This window comes from Thamnophis sirtalis, unplaced genomic scaffold (assembly GCF_051295495.1).
Source record: "Thamnophis sirtalis isolate CommonGarterSnake01/CBP01778 unplaced genomic scaffold, rThaSir2_p1.2 scaffold_12, whole genome shotgun sequence".
In the NCBI taxonomy this organism is placed as follows: domain Eukaryota; kingdom Metazoa; phylum Chordata; class Lepidosauria; order Squamata; family Natricidae; genus Thamnophis; species Thamnophis sirtalis.
This window is the reverse complement of record NW_028261392.1, coordinates 56,144,190-56,160,787: the sequence shown is the minus strand read 5'-3', so window position 1 is coordinate 56,160,787 and position 16,598 is coordinate 56,144,190. Positions and strand designations below refer to the sequence as shown.

Genomic DNA, 16,598 nt, shown 5'->3' with positions numbered 1-16,598 from the left:
TTGAATTAAAGCTACAATTTTTTAAAAAAGCATTTGCCTTCCACTTATTTTTTTCAATTATGGAAAATATATTAATCAGGGACAATCAACAATCAGTTTCAAATCTGGTTACAACAAAAAAGCAATTATTTTATACTAGCTTAAGTATTTTGGCAGAAAACATCCCAGAAAGAAGACATATGTTTGTATTAGGAAACTCCCATTGCCAAAATGTCTGGTGAGCATGTGCATAATATACAGAAATTCTCTCTTTTTTAATCAGAAGGAACTTTCTTATTGTGTCATGAAATTAAGGAAACTGAAGAGGCATTTTTGTGACAAGTTGAACAAGATCTAACACCATTTTATTAGCCAAGAATAGCTGTTCTAGCAAGCCAGAAACATTTTTCTTTGCAATCATGCTCTTTAATTCTACCTTAAATAAAAGCATGAACTCAATTGCAAATTGTTTCTTACATTGTCCAGTTTTATAAATGAGTGAGTCACAGCCATTTGAAGTGGGAAGTAACTTTTTTCTTCCTGACTATACTTTACTTCCCCTTGTTACAATTTTGACAGTTTTCAGAATTTTTGCCCCTCCTGGGTATTTTCCAACTCATCAATTCTTGCTTTTGGAATTACACAATAGAGCTTATCACAAGGGCCCAGAAACAATGCAGGGAAGTTTCTGTCTAGACAGTGGTGTCTCAGATGATGATGCAATATAGAACTGGAGGATTCTACTTTGTAAAGGCCTCATCCTTGTCCCATACGCGTCAAAAAGGGAGTCACAAGTATGGTGCAAATCACCGTGTCATTGGAACAAACTCAAACATCTTTGTACAAATGGTAAGACTTTCAAAGAGATTCTCTCAAATATTACACTTTCCTATAAAACTGAAATAATCAATTTCATTTAAGTTCTTTCCTTTTATAAATACTAAAAATTCTTGCATTCAAGAATTTCACTTTCTGATAATTACTTTTCTTTTTCACATTATCTTATATTTGTAACAAAATGATTTGATTCTAAAGAAAAGGGCATTTTTTTGTCTGCAGCTGATGTTAAACATTCAATGATGACAAAAAAGAGACAAATCTAAACTAAGATGTTGCTCTAGAGAAACATTTTAGGGCACCTCTTCTTTCAAAATCTCTCAATGAAAGGGTTTCCAATTCAGCCACAAAGGTTTGGGCATTTCCTTTTCCTTCAACTTTTCAAGTTGATGGCCCATCATTGTCCGGTATGCAAACATGGATCTTTAACGGATGTAACACAATACCCTCAGAATGCAATGGGCTATATTTCTTCTCTCCAACTGTCGCTGCAACATGTGGTTGTTCAAACCAGTTTTATTGTTTCCAGCATATCTGCCAGGATATAAGTGCTATCCCATTCTTGCCCAGGTTGCTGAAGTGCCTTCTCCAAAATCTGACCTTTCTCTTGAAGGTCTCTGGAAGATAATTTGACTTTACCCTGCTGTTGGCAAAAGACGACCTCATTTACTTCCCCTTCAATCTTCTGAGTGTAAAGTACAGGGAAAGTCTCTTTGAGGTCAGCCAAAACAGATCCTCGAAGCAAGATATCTCGACATACCAGATTGAGAATAAAAATGCCTGCAGATAGAAAAAAATAGAATATTTTAGCTTATTATTACAATCAGTGAGACTACGTAACAGAGTATTTCCTTCTGGTGGAATCCCCTTCTTGCCTTCTATGTTCTTTTTTTAATATACAAAAAAACTAGCTGCTTTCTAATCACTAGATAGTATTGTAGTTTCACAGATAAACCCATGTTACATTCTGCTTTTTGCTGATATAAAACCTCTGTTATTTATTTCGTTACTTTTGTTCATGTTTTATTACCTGCCTGACCACTGACAGACAAAGGCTAAAATCTCTAGCAAGTTTTGCAAACCTTAACAACCTTGTTAGCAAATCTCTTCTGATATAGGCATGATTCACTTTTGAAAATTGGTATAATGAACAGCAGATCTGATGGTAGCAACCAATATAATTTTATGCAAGAGTCCCCTCAAACCGACACTCCTTGGACAAGTCTCTAGTCGTCTTCTTGACTAGAATTTCTAATTTGATTCATCTCCTGAAAAGAGTTCATTACTTAATACATTATCCAAAACTTCACTTATCCAATAAAGGCAATAAATGGTGACTCAGTGTGTTCAGTAAAAACGACACCGTACAGAATTTTCTGTTTTGAATAACAATAATCTCTGTATCTATTAACAGGTGACACTCTAATCATGTTATTGTTGTGGTACTGCAAGATTTCAAAGGATTTTTAAAAGTTCACTGATTCTAGAACAATTCATATCAGTTAGATCCAAATAAAAAGACAGGACATCTCCTTGAGGCAGTTCATCATTTTACTTTGCTCAGGCACTTACAAATGAGGGATTCTCACCTTCTGTTTTCAAAAGTGTTCTCACTTTCTGAAGAAAGGTTTTCTCCACAAAGGCTGGTGGTGGACAGCTTATTCCCAAAGTTGAGTCCTTGCTATCCACATCAAACATTATTACGTCATAAGATGATGGAGCTGGGAAGGAAAGAGGAAAAAGTGGAGCAATATTCCTCACAAACTATCAGTAAGGATCATTAGAGCTTAATGTGTTGCCAATAACATTTGTGAAAACTATATATTTTGTTTTTCAACTCTACCATATTTTTCGGAGTATAAGACGCACCTTTTTTCTTCAAAAAAGAGGCTGAAAACCTGGGTGCGTCTTACACATCGATAACAACATTTTTTGCCTTCCGAAGGCCCGCCCCTTCACTAAAATGGCCGTGGATACCCTTATGGGGGCTTTCAGAGAGCTCCTGGGGGCTGGGTAGGGCAGAAATGAGCAAAACATGGGCTGTTTTTGCCCCCTCCCCAGCCCCCAGCAGCACTCTATAAGCCTCCATAAGGCTATTCATGGCTTATTTTTAAAACAAGGGCCATTTTTGGGAGGTTTGCACAGTGCAAAAACTTTTTTTTCCTTTTGGAAAGCTCTTTAACTGATTGATGAGAATTACACTGATCAAGTGCTGTGCCAGCAGAAACAAAGTCTTAGGTGCTGCAGATTGTCAGCAATTTCCTTCTCCAGCACATGGATAAATACACCTGGAAACATCTACCTACCTACCTACCTACCTACCTAAACCTACTCTCTCCTTCTCTCTCCCTACCTATCTACTGTATTTCTCTCCCTCTCTCTCTACCTCTTTATCTACCAACCTACCTACCTACCTTCCTACCTACTCTCTCTCTTTCTCTCTCTCTATCTACCTACTGTATTTCTCTCCCTCTGTATCCCTCTATCTACCTACTTTTTTTAAAAAAATTGCCTCTTATACTTTGGTGCGTCTTATACTCCAAAAAATACGGTATTTGCTTTGTGGTGTTACATACATGAAAATAAGACTTTTTGCCTTAAAAAAATCCCAATTCATGGCATTCACAAGAGCAGCAAAAAAACCAAACCATTTTACCCACACTGGCCCTACCCAGAAATATTTTCATGATGAACATTTGCACTTCAGAATATTCTCCCAATTACATCAGCTATTGAAATATATCCAGCTCAATATCTCCCTCTTTAGGTATTATCTATCACATTAGGTAATCACAGCTGTAGACTTTGCTAAATAGAACCAAAGTCAAAGGCGATTGAGAAACATTTTACCTAACTGAATTTAATACACATTCTTCTTTTTTTGTTGATTGATGTGTTTATCTACTGACCAGAATTTCCCATAAAACATCTCCCTTTAAAATAAATGATCCATTTCCCCATATAATTAATTACAAATTATCCTAGAAAGCAGATGCATATTGCTTACATCAAAAAAGTTGTGATATCAAACTAAGCACAATCATCACTTATCTTAGCTGAATACTTTGAAAAAACAAGCTAAGTATACTTATCTTTCAGAGGTCATAGTTCACTGAAATGGGTCTATGACAATTCGCCACAGTGAACTCACTACAATAGCAGTTAGACTTATATACCGCTTCATAGGGCTTTCAGCCCTCTCTAAGCGATTTACAGAGTCAGCATATCGCCCCCACAGTCTGGGTCCTCATTTCACCCACCTCGGAAGGATGGAAGGCTGAGTCAACCTTGAGCCGGTGAGATTTGAACCGCCGAACTGCAGATAGCAGTCAGCTGAAGTGGCCTGCAGTACTGCACCCTAACCACTGCGCCACCTCGGCATAGCCAACTTGACGTGGCTAACCCAACAGGGCCATCTCGCCACAGGACAAGAGTTACATTAATATCAAAGAATTGGTGGAATAAAATCATTAAAGAAATGATGCAAAAGGAGGGGCATAATGAAATGTGAAGAGTAAAAATTAAAATAATTTTCATTTATTTATTATTTTGAATCATGAAATAGAATTGGTAAATTGTCCCGCGGTGAGTTTCTCATAGCAAGTTGGCCCGCAGTGAGTTGGCTATTGCGAGTTGGCCGCAGCAAGTTGGCAGTGGCAAGTTGTCCCATTCCCCAAGTTTCCAAGTTTAATAAAATTTGTATGCCACCCACTCCCACTGGGACTCTGGGCGGCTCACAACAAGACAAAAAAACATTTAAAATTTAAAAACAGAAAATACAATATTAAAATTCAAGATCATCCATTCCATCTAAGCGGGGCTGGATATCAATCAACAGCCCCAGGCCTGCTGGAACAGCCAGGTCTTGACGGCTTTACGGAAGGCCGGGAGAGTGGTAAGGGTCCGGATCTCTGCGGGTAGATCGTTCCACAGGGCTGGTGCAGCAACAGAGAAGGCCCTCCCCTGGGGAGCCGCCAGCCGGCATTGTCCGGTTGAAGGCACCCAGAGGAGGCCCAACCTGTGCGAACTTGTTGGTCGTTGGGAAGTAAGCGGCAGGAGGCGGTCTCTCAGGCGGTCCCCAATGAAGTACCACATTTTCTGAGCTACGCTGTTACCATCCTAATTATGATTCATACAAATACAGAAATATAACCGCTAAAACATCCAGAATAGAAGGGTGTTCTTTTAATTTTTTTTCTTCTTGAACCATTATATGCTCAAAATAACTCATTTTAATTACACAAAAGAGTAAGAGCAGTACAGGTGCTTGTCAGAAAGTCAAAGGACGCAAACAACGCTAAGAGATGCGCCATCTATAAATCATGACTTGAGTGGGGACTGATCTAAGAGGTCATTACCTTTTGCTGTAAGATTGGTGACGTAAACTAAGCCATCTGCAATGTGGATTTTTAGTCTGTCTCCTGGTGAGAAGCCAAACCAGCGGGTAGCCACTTCCAGCATGGCAGAATCAATCTCCACTACATCAACAGAGCACTGCAAGAAGTAGTCATGAAGAAAGAGGGGGAGGCTGCCACCACCCAGGCCAATCACAAGCATGTGGATCTGGGCTTCTGAAAACAACACACAGAATAGTTATGAACTGGAAGGACAACTAGCAGTGCCCTGCTCTGAAGAGGGAGTGGAATGGAATGGAATTTATTATTTATATGCCGCCCTTCTCCGGGAGGACTCAGGGCGGCGAACAATCCAAAAAGGGAAAGGGGAACATCAAAAATGAAATACAAATAATAAAAATAAGCAACAGTCGCACAACCATACATGTCGAGAGGGGAGGGAACTCATCACCCCCAGGCCTGCCGGCAAAGCCAGATTTTGACGGCTTTTCGGAAGGCCTGGAGAGAGGTGAGGGTCCGAATCCCTGCGGGGAGTTCATTCCAAAGGGCCGGAGCTGCCACAGAGAAGGCCCTCCCCCGGGTAGTAGCCAGATGGCATTGGCTAGGAGATGGAACCCGGAGGAGGCCAACCCTGTGAGATCCCATGAGTGGGGCATGGGGATACTTCTGCATCATAATTCTCAGTGTTGGGCTTGCAAAGTCCAAACTTTTTATAGCTCTGTTATAGTCACTCTGATAACTCAGGGGGCAATTTATTTAAGAGCAGAAAAGAAGGCAAGTCCTTCTTAAGATCAGGAATGATTCAAACTGTTCAAAGCGTAGCAAGAAGAAGCTAAGATCAATGTAGAGATGTTATTAACCCCTTTTTTATTTCTTTTTTTCTCAATATATTTTAGACTGTGTTTGTTAAAAATCTATACCGTGTACGGGCTCTGGGAAGTCGGGGGGGGGGGAGGGAGGTGGGGCGTTGGGGGGAGGGGGGGAGGGAGGGATATACACCAGGTTAGAGACAATGTGTTAGATTTCAGTGTAATGCGACTTCACATGTATACTGCTTTTCTTTAATTTCTCTGTAAAAATAGGATAAGTTAAGTACATTGACATATAGTGGAAATACACCAAGGGGAGGAGGAGTGGGATAGAAGAAAGATGGGTAGAGAGGGCGGGAGAGAGGATGGGGGGGAGGGGGAGAAGGAAGGGAGGGAGTGGCTCGGGAGAGAGGAGTGGTAGAGGGGGAGGGGAAGTAGGGTAGAGGGGGATGATGGAGGGAAGATAGTAAGTTGGAGGGGGGTGGAAGAAAGAGGTGTACGGAGAGTGGAAGATGTATATTGGGTTTCTATTTTTTGGGTTACTGTTGACAAGAGGAATTGCTGTGATTATTGTTTAATGTTGTATGGCTCTGGCTATGCACAGTATATATGTGAGTGGATGAAAATGAAAAAAATGGAAAATAAAAACCTTAAAAAAAAGAAAGAAAAAAAAGAAGGCAAGTCCATTGTTCTATATTCCGATTTTCCGAGGTTATACTTCAGTCCATTCCCTGGGGCCCCAAATAACCCAGTAGTGCTAGATACAGATGCTGATAAAGATACCTCTGTTTTTAAAGAATCCCTCCTTGGAGGAGTATGTGTCAACACCCATACCACAATGCAGCTAGATCAGTTCTGTATAAGGCAAGCTGCAGCCAAGCTGTAGGGTTACCAGAGCTGGGAATGAAAAATCAATATAATAGATAACAAATGATATGGCAAGAAAGATCTACAGAAAACTCTTAAGCCTTTGCTGCCACCTAACGACCATGTGGATTTTCAGAGTTCAGATCTGAATTCTATAAGTTTTGGTTATATGTAGAGCAGCCCTAAACACAGATGGATGAGAAAAAAATTGGATGAAAAAATAAGATAATTTGCTGCGAATTTTTGGAGCTGGGGGGGGGGGGGGGGCTGAAAAAATTACTGCAGCTTTAACTTTGCGTCTGGATGCTTTTCCTTTCTTTCTTTTTACTATTTGCTCAGAAACTTAATCTAATTTAATCCGTGGCACGACAAAACCACGCTCGTCAAAATAGCGGTGATAAAATCGCGTCGCTAAAGCCGCGACGTCATCACCGCCGCGACAACAGCGCGGCGACAGAAGGGCGCATTAAAACAGCGCAGCGGCAGAAAGCGGATTTAAATTAAGGTAAGGGTTAGGATTAGGTTTAGGGGTTTGTTTTAGGTTTAGGTTTAAGGTTAGGGTTAGGTTTAGGATGCTGAGTGCTTGGGAATGCGCGGATTTGCCCTCCGCGATTATGTCATCACGGTAGGGTCGCGTTTTTCCTTAGCGCTTCGAACGGCGTGAATTAGTCTTCGCGCTTATGTCTCCACGGATAAGGGCTTCGCGGATTTGTGGTGAAACCATTTAATCTGGCCAAATGAATTCTAGTCAATGGATTTGCATTATATATGTCAGCGCCTTTACAATTCTACTTCAAACTCCGTTTTTTTTACTGCTAATGAATGGATGAATGGAAGAGACTAGAAGCATAGCCTTATTTACAAATGCCTCGTAGAGAGACAGGAGACTGTGAGTTCTAGCTACGCCTTAAGCATGAAAGCTGTCCGGGTAATTTAGGTCAGTCTCTCTCTCACTCAATCCAACCCACCCCAAAGGGTTGATATTGTAAAGAAAAACAGGTGGAAGCATTTGTATGTTCGCCACTTAAGTTATTTGTAAAAGACAAAAGAAGTTGGGACAAAACTCTAATAAATAAATAAAATCCTACTAGTTGGTTTGGTTTTGGTTTTATTAGGATTTGTATGCCGCCCACTCCCTAGAGACTCTGGGCGGCTTACAGATAAAAACGGGGGGGGGGGAGGGGGGGGACGGACACATATAAAATAAAATAAAAAAACATTAAAATTTCACAACATACATACAGCTTAGAGTGGGGCTGGATAAACTCAACAGCCCCAGGCCTGCCGCAAAAGCCAGGTCTTAATCGCTTTGCGGAAGGCCAGAAGAATAGTAAGGGTCTGGATCTCCACAGGGAGATCGTTCCATAGGGCTGTGCATAGATAATATCCACCCGGATGCTGCTGATCGTTCCATATTTAACTATTACTGACAGGGATATGACATAAATTCACTTAAAAATCGGTTCTGTGGCTTCTACTCACGTGGAAGACCTTCGGGGTTTTTCAGCAAGCAGAGTCCTGCGACCATAGTTCTGTGGTGAGCACAACACAAGTAACTTTTGTCAATGGCCGGACAGGCAGCTTCAGCATCGGGTTTGAAATGGTCCCTAGGGGCCACTTTCTTCTTCTTCTTCTGCTTGTTACCTGGCCAAAGAAAACACAGCAAATTTAGATGGACAAGCCATATGGATTATCGTAACTATAAAAAGAGGGAGGTATAGTCTGATTATTGAACTTATCCGGAATAGGAGACAACTACTCAAAATACTCCATCGCTCCCCAAAAGGACACTTCCCCACAATGGGTCACGATTGGAATCCTATCTCTTTCTCCCAAAATAGCAGTTCTGATCATTTTGTTTTCAACGGTTCACAGACAAACGCGCGCTCGACAAAAGCGCGGCGACGAAACCGCAGCGACAAAAACGAGTTTGAAATTGCGCCGATGAATGTGCGCAGAGGCACGCCAACAACAGCGGGCCGACAAAAGCGCGCCTTCAACGAACAAGTAATAACAACCGAATAACCCTAACCCTAACCAGAGCCCTGAACCTAACCCTTACCTTAACTGAAATCGCGCTTTTGTGGGCGCGGTTTTGTCGACGCGTGTATGACATCGTGGTTTTTGTCACCACAGTTTCGTTGGCGCGCTCTTGACGTGCACCCTTTTTTCGGGTCATGGTTTTCAACAACTTATTAATTTCAAAGCAGGCTGGAATTCATTTTTGTTCACTAGATGGCTGTACATCGATAATATCCACCCGGATGTTGCTGATTTATAACTCTTGTCAGACAAGTAGTAGTCAGGGATGCTGAGAGTTGAACAACATTCAAAGGGCCTTAAATTCATTTGGTAGAGAAGACTGATATCGATTTGCACATCTTAAAACATGAGGTGCTAAATAGGAGGGACAGCAGTGTTGATACTTAATGGTTCACCGACAAAACCGCGCTCAACTGAACCACGCCCGACTAAACCGCGTCGCTGACGTCATCAAAAGGGCGACAACAGCGCAGAGACAGAAGCACGCTGTAAACCCTAAACCTAAAATTAACCCCTAAACCTAAATCTAAACCTAACCCTTAACCTAACCCTAAACCTAACCCTAACCCTTAACCTAACCCTAACCCTTAACCTAACCCTAAACCTAACCCTAACCCTTAACCTAACCCTAAACCTAACCCTTAACCTAACCTTAAACCTAACCCTAACCCTAACCCTAACCCTTACCTTAAGTTGAATGGGCTTGCTTTCAAAGCGCTATTTAAAGCGCCCTTCTTTCTCCGCGCTGGCTGTTGTCGCCCTGTTGATGTCAGCGACGCGGTTTAGTCGAGCGCGGTTTTGACGGGTCACGGTACTTAATAATTCAAAAACATTGCCTTACCTTACTAGCCTGCTTCTTTCTACCATTTCCTTAAACTGATCCACAGAAAGCTGGAGAGAAAAGTGGGGCTGTGTAGTACGTGCCTCTCACCTGTACTAGGCCTCCTCGCAACCCCATTGTAAAAGACAGCAGCCCATAGTTGGTAGCCACAGCTTTAATTTCACCTTTGTGGGATCCCCTGGATGAAAGCCTTGCTTCGGACTGCACTATATTCCTGTTGCTGAGGAAGATGAGGCGGCGGAAGTAGAAAGCACCACTTCCTTTGACGTCTTCAATAACGTACTCCCCGCTAAAAGGACTAGTATCAGTATGCTGGATGGTGCGGATCCCAATGTCTCCGTCCACAGACAGAAATGGCACCTGCAACAACAGAAGGCAATCTAATGATGCTACCATCCCAGAGAGTTTCTTCAAAGATCGGGGGAACAGAATATCATGCATATTATAAATGGTTCCACCACAAAATCGCGGAGGACAAAATCGCGCTCGACGAAAGCGCGCATTTGACGTCATCACAGCGCGACAAAAACATTGCGCTGTGATCGAAAAATGTAAAAATAAAGCTAAAACCTTACCCTAACCCCCCCAAACCTAACCCTAAACCTAACCCTAAACCTAACCCTAAATCTAACCCTAAACCTAACCGTTAACGTAACGCTAAACCTAACACTAACCCTTAACCTAACGCTAAATGTAACCCTAACGCTCTAAACCTAACCCTAACCCTTAACCTAACCCTAACCCTAAACCTAACCCTTACCTTTATGTGAATCGGCTTGCTTTAATTTTAATTTTATTTCAATTTTTAATTTTTTTCATCGCGCTGTGATGACGTCAAATGCACGCTTTCGTCGAGCGCAATTTTGTCCTCCGCGTTTTGATGGGTCACGATTATAAATGCCATCTACTCTGCCTACCTGAACTATGATCACCACTTTCTAGGGCAGTGTTTCTCAACCTTGGCAACTTGAAACACTGTTCTAGGGTCTTAGATTTGTGGTAGTCTTTACTGAGATGGCAGAAAAAAGATTTTGACGCTGTGTTTTTGGTATTTCTTACAGGCACGAGGCACTGCCGAATTTATTTTAAGTATCAATTTCTCTTGATCACCTAACCTTCCTAAAACGTTTAAGGTATCTGGCTTGAATAGACCCATATTTTGCTATCACACACAAACTGAAGTTTAAGTACTAGGCCAAGACAGCTGATTGCTGTTCCTCCCTGCTCTAGCAGCAGCAATAGTCAGGAGGTCCTGAGCAGCCTTTGTTTCTACAGAAGAAATATCATGGAACAAATTAATTTTGCTTCTGCTATACAAAGAGGTTGTCAAATTCACACAGCATTGCTCAAAACCATCACATCATCACTGAAAAATTAAAGGAGGAAAATTTTTTTACCAAGAGCTTTTAATCATATAGCTTCTGAATATTGGTTGCTAAAAGTATCAGCAAGGAAGTGCTGCTGTAATTTCATCCTGCTTGTTGGCTTCCCCTAGGTCAGTGTTTCTCAACCTTGGTGACTTTAAGTCCTGTGGACTTCAACTCCCAGAATTCCCCAGCACAGCTGGCTGGGGAATTCTGGGAGTTGAAGTCCACAGGACTTAAAGTCGCCAAGGTTGAGAAATACTGCCCTAGATATTCAGTGGTCACTGCTAGAGAAGATCAGAGAGCTAAACAGACCTTTTACTGGTCATTAGCCAGACAAAAGACATACCTGCTGCTGAGCTGGAAGCCCAGCGGGGGCCAGTTCCATCACTTTTTCTGACAGTTCGGCCTGGATGGCTCCCATGTTGTCATAGTGTTGATTTCTATGTAGGGCCACAGTTACCAGACGCCAAAATCCTGCACTCACGGCCAACTGCTTCCGTCCCTCCTCCGTCCCAAAGAGCCACTCAGTTTCTCTGCCCTGTGGTACTAGATCAGGCAACAGAAGAGATTTGTGCTCATCAAAAATACAGACCTTTCAATGCACATATTTCAATTTAACGAGTTATGTAAAGCAGAACAAATTTTCTGTTCTCATGTTACAGCTTATTGCTTTCCTTGGTAATTCACTTTGTTAACCATAATTCTTAAAATTTATCCTTACATAAAGCTTTGATCAACTTTCTTAGAAAAATATATTATATTCAATTATTCACAATTAATCATATATTAGAAATAGCAATAGCAGTTAGCAATAGCAGTTAAGACTTATATACCGCTTCATAGGGCTTTCAGCCCTCTCTAAGCGGTTTTACAGAGTCAGCATATCGCCCCCACAGTCTGGGTTCTCATTTCACCCACCTCGGAAGGATGGAAGGCTGAGTCAACCTTGAGCCTGTGAGATTAGAACCGCTGAACTGCAGATAACAGTCAGCTGAAGTGGCCTGCAGTACTGCACCCTAACCACTGCGCCACCTCGGTGAGAGTATATTCACAATGTCAAATATTTTAGAAGCAAATGCTGGGAATATTAAAATATTTTATCCACCAAAATAAGGGCAAGCAAAATATATAAAAATCATCATTTGTTAGAAACTGCAGCAATTATTATATTGATAACTATTTTGGGAGAATATCAATCATCAGAATATGAATTGATACTTGAAAACAATATTGTGATACAGAATGTTAATCATTTTCAATTAGTTTTTCCTGTCTGGTATGAACTTTCTGATATGAACCTATTCATAAGTTGTTACTTTGCTCTTTGGGGATGAAAGAATGTAAGTTCATAGAGAGGAAAATCCTAAAGAGCCGAGGTGACGCAGTGGTTAAATGCAGCACTGCAGGCTACTTCAGCTGACTGCTAGTTCAGCAGTTCGGCTGTTCAAATCTCACCGGCTCAGGATTGACTCAGCCTTCCATCCTTCCGAGGTGGGTAAAATGAGGACCCGGATTGTTGTTGGGGGCAATATGCTGACTCTGTAAACCGCTTAGAGAGGGCTGAAAGCTCTATGAAGCGGTATATAAGTCTAACTGCTATTGCTATTGCTATAAAGGCCATTTGCTAATTAGCACCGACACCAATCCCATAAACATTTGAATAGATTTTGCTACCCTGCCAAATACTGCCCTTCGGTATATCTGAAAAAACTTCACATTTTGCTCAACAATATTAGTAATGTTTGATTACTAATTACTAGGAGCCGAGGTGGCGCAGTGGGTAGAGTGCAGTATTGCAGGCCACTTCAGCTGACTGCTATCTGCAGTTCAAATCTCACCGGCTCAGGTTGACTCAGCCTTCCATCCTTCCGAGGTGGGTAAAATGAGGACCCAGATTGTGGGGACGATATGCTGACTCTGTAAACCGCTTAGAGACGGCTGAAAGCCGTATGAAGCGGTATATAAGTCTAACTGCTATTGCTATTGGTGAAGAGAATCTAAAGATAGAATCTTGGGTTGTTTGAGTTGTATTTGATTTCCAATGTAATGGGCTGAATAAGGAACGCATTAACTCACTGATAAAGATGGCAAATTGTTTGTCCTGTGACACTTTCACCTTTGGGCTATGCACTACATGTAAAGTATACCGGGCTCGGCCAGTGTCTTTGCTGCAGAGATCCAGAGAGATGGTCCCTACATTGGAGTTCTTATTGAGTTGATTCTGCAGCAGAGAATAGTGTTGCCTCTCTTTCACTGCATCAATTAGATGCTCGCTGTTCTTGAACCGGGCAGGTTTCTCTTGGGCTTCCGTAGAGAGCTCCAAAATGCATAAAACTGAGCCAGGGACTGGTCTTAACTTTGTCATAACATAAACAAAGACAGGCAAAGCAAATTCTTGTTCTGAAGGTCCTGTTTTCTGGCCAGGGACTTGATGTACTCGAACCATCCAACCTTTCCGAGAGAAATATTCCACAGCTGCCTTCAATACGTGCGCCTGCGCCAAGGAGACACATAGGTAACGCCCCCCAAATTGCAAGACACGGGCAATTTCAGCAAACATTCTTTCAGCTCTATTCAGAGTGGTTTCTTCTTCATCAGTCAGCAGAGCATCAAGAGTGCCTTTATCAAACACCACCTGGAAATGCTCGTCAGGGAAATCCATTTGCAGTACATCCATTACCATGTAAGTCATTTTGGGCCTCAGTTGTGTGCTGCGTTCCTGCATCTGCTTAACAACCCGTTCGTTAATGTCCACACTGACGATATCGTGATGGCCTTCATCATACAGCTGCTCACTGAGTTGTGAATTACCACAGCCAACCACAAGAATCTAGCGGAAAAGCATGGGAGAAATGTCATGTTCCTTTTAGGGATGTCAAAATTATTCCTTAGGTTCAAGGTTCATTTTATTTATATGCCGCCCTATTCCCGGCGGGACTCAGGGCGGCGCACAAACCTAAAGGAGGGGAAGGGAAACACAAGAACTACAACAAAAAGTACAGGGCATTTAAAACAACCAACAGCCACACGGTTCGAGAGGGGAAGGGAACTCATCGACCCCAGGCCTGCCGACACAGCCAGGTTTTAACGGCTTTTCGGAAGGCCTGGAGAGAGGTGAGGGTCCGAATCTCTGCGGGGAGCTCGTTCCAAAGGGCCGGAGCCGCCACAGAGAAGGCCCTCCCCCGGGTAGTAGCCAGATGACATTGGCTAGTAGACGGAACTAGAGTTTTTTCAGGTAGTTTATACAAAGAGTTCTAGCATCTGGCCCTCAAAGTAAGTAAAACATATTGAAACTAAAATGAAAGTAGGTCCTAGATAATTTGTATACACTTCACTGGATATTTTGAAATAAAGCTCATGAAACTAATGAAGAGAAATATAATTGTAGGAAGGTCAATTTGGAAAAAGTTGGAAGTTTACACCGTAACGTATCAAAATGTATCATGAAAGCTCAGTCCATGCAAAATCCATACATTTACATTTCAGCTTAAAGTAGAGTTGAGAAAGACGTTAGCATCCCATAATTTCTCATCCACATATGCAAAAAGTGGAACAGGAATAAAGGGATATTTATATTATATTACACTACATCAATTGTCCGTATAGATCACATACTGCGAGGTGGCGCAGTGGGTAGAGTGCAGTACTGCAGGCCACTTCAGCTGACTGCTATCTGCAGTTCAGCAGTTCAAATCTCACCAGCTCAGGGTTGATTCAGCCTTCCATCCTTTCGAGGTGGGTAAAATGAGGACCCAGATTGTGGGGGCGATATGCTGACTCTGTAGAGGGCTGAAAGTCCTATGAAGCGGTATATAAGTCTAGCTGCTATTGCTATTGCTACTGTACAGCAAGTAAGACATTTGAAGCAGCTAAGCATATTTCAACTAAAAAGACTTCCTGACGTCCTACATGATGAATAAAAAAAACCCAGCCTATCTCTTGGCTTATAACTTAAAAGACATAAGGCAAAAGATTATTTTTTAACTCTTGAGAGCCAAGGTGGCGCAGTGGTTAAATGCAGCACTGCAGGCTACTGCTAGATCAGCAGTTCAGCGGTTCAAATCTCACCGGCTCAGGGTTGACTCAGCCTTCCAAGGTGGGTAAAATGAGGACCCAGATTGTTGGGGGCAATATGCTGACTCTCTGTAAACCGCTTAGAGAGGGCTGAAAGCCCTATGAAGCGGTATATAAGTCTACTGCTATTGCTATTGCTTATTATTTCAGTCTACATTCAATCTGATGGAGGTGGAGGGAGAAGGAATAACATCTTTTCTGTGAAGCCTGCAGTTATCCAAGAGATTAAAACAGCCAGAGACATAAAACAAGAGCTCAGCAATTTTTTAAACTTTCACCTGCATGGCTTTGATGCCAGTATTTGTAAGAAATTTTGTAGCACATACATACCTGTATGCATCTTGGGATTTCTTACATTCTACATCTTTCATACTGTAAAACTGAGCCTGCCTTGCTAGTATTAATCTGTCAGCTACCAAATCAAACACATTAAAAAAATCAACATTTTTTGCCATCCTGTGCCTAAGTAGAACAAAACCAGGAGTTATCAGAATCCTCATGGCCTGTGGTAAGAGATCGGGCTGTCTGCATTGCTTTCACCCAAGCTGATCAGGACTGAGATTTTTAAAAACTATACTAGATATTAGGTGGCCAATCTGAGGCCCTCTTGACATTACAAGGCAACTGAAAAGGTGGCAATTAGTTAGTGGTTTAGCGCAGTGATCTCCAACTTTGGCAACTTTAAGACTTGTGGACTTCAACTCCCAGAGTTCCTCAGCCAGCTTCGCTGGCTGAGGAACTCTGGGAGTTGTAGTCCACAGGTCTTAAAGTTGCCAAGGTTGGAGAGCCCTGGTTTAAGTGCATTGTGATGTACATCCAGCCGAGGTAGCTAATTTATATTTTATGTGAGTCGAATGTCACTTGATCATGAAAACTCCTCGGGAGCCAAATAACGCCTCCGGCCGAACAAAGTTTATGCCCTGCCCACGTGCTCTCCTTCCCCCCTAACTTCGGTTTATCGCGTCTCTCACCGAGTCCCGCGGGCGCAGGTACCGCCCCAAAGTCGGCCCGAGTCCTGACCACTCCCCGTACCACTCAAAGGCGCGCTCGCCTCGCTTCCGAAAGAACCCGTCCCAATACTCCGACGAAGCGAAGTCTCGAGCGTCTCTGGGTAGCAACCGCAACGCCTCCATAGCTGAAGCCACGGGAAGGCAATCCCGGAAGTCCTCTCCCCCCCACAAAAAAAACCAACAACACTCAAACCGGAAGTGCCCTCGGGGGTCTTCATCCTCCCACTCCCCCCCCACCTCTCCGAGTCCTTCTACGCTCAAAGCTCATTGATTGGTCAAGGCTTCCTTCCATCTTGGCTTTTTACGTCCAATGGATTTGAGAATTTGCAATAGGTCCCTCCCTCCATCTTGGCTTTTTACGTCCAATGGCTTTCGGAATTTGCAATAGGTCCCTCCCTCCATCTTGGCTTTTTACG

The 16,598-nt window shown here is 42.5% G+C and overlaps 1 protein-coding gene across 2 annotated transcripts; it reads right to left on the bottom strand.

Moving 5' to 3' along the window:
* Nucleotides 1–327: 327 nt before the first annotated feature.
* METTL13 (methyltransferase 13, eEF1A N-terminus and K55) lies at nucleotides 328–16,359 on the bottom strand. Of its 2 annotated transcripts, none has more exons than XM_087726698.1 (8): nucleotides 16,144–16,359; nucleotides 13,175–13,928; nucleotides 11,445–11,644; nucleotides 9,896–10,091; nucleotides 8,330–8,491; nucleotides 5,175–5,387; nucleotides 2,406–2,537; nucleotides 328–1,596 (listed from the first exon to the last, which is right to left on the bottom strand). In XM_087726698.1, exons 1-8 carry the CDS (start codon nucleotides 16,303–16,305, stop codon nucleotides 1,322–1,324), a joined length of 2,094 nt encoding a protein of 697 aa, XP_087582824.1. In that variant the 5' UTR covers nucleotides 16,306–16,359; the 3' UTR covers nucleotides 328–1,321. The 2 variants fall into 2 exon arrangements, with proteins under 2 accessions (XP_087582824.1, XP_087582825.1); XM_087726699.1 differs by having other exon boundaries at nucleotides 16,205–16,325.
* Between the last annotated feature and the right edge of the window lie 239 nt (nucleotides 16,360–16,598).

What these genes read in the sequence shown, in the direction of transcription:
- METTL13 (XM_087726698.1), bottom strand. Translation starts at nt 16,305, where the DNA reads ATGGAGGCGTTGCGGTTGCTACCCAGAGACGCTCGAGACTTCGCTTCG. An exon ending in ACCTGCGCCCGCGGGACTCG is followed by an intron (nt 13,929 to 16,143) that starts GTGAGAGACGCG and finishes CTTTTCCGCTAG; the next exon opens with ATTCTTGTGGTTGGCTGTGG. An exon ending in CACCAATCTTACAGCAAAAG is followed by an intron (nt 2,538 to 5,174) that starts GTAATGACCTCT and finishes TTTCCTTCCCAG; the next exon opens with CTCCATCATCTTATGACGTA.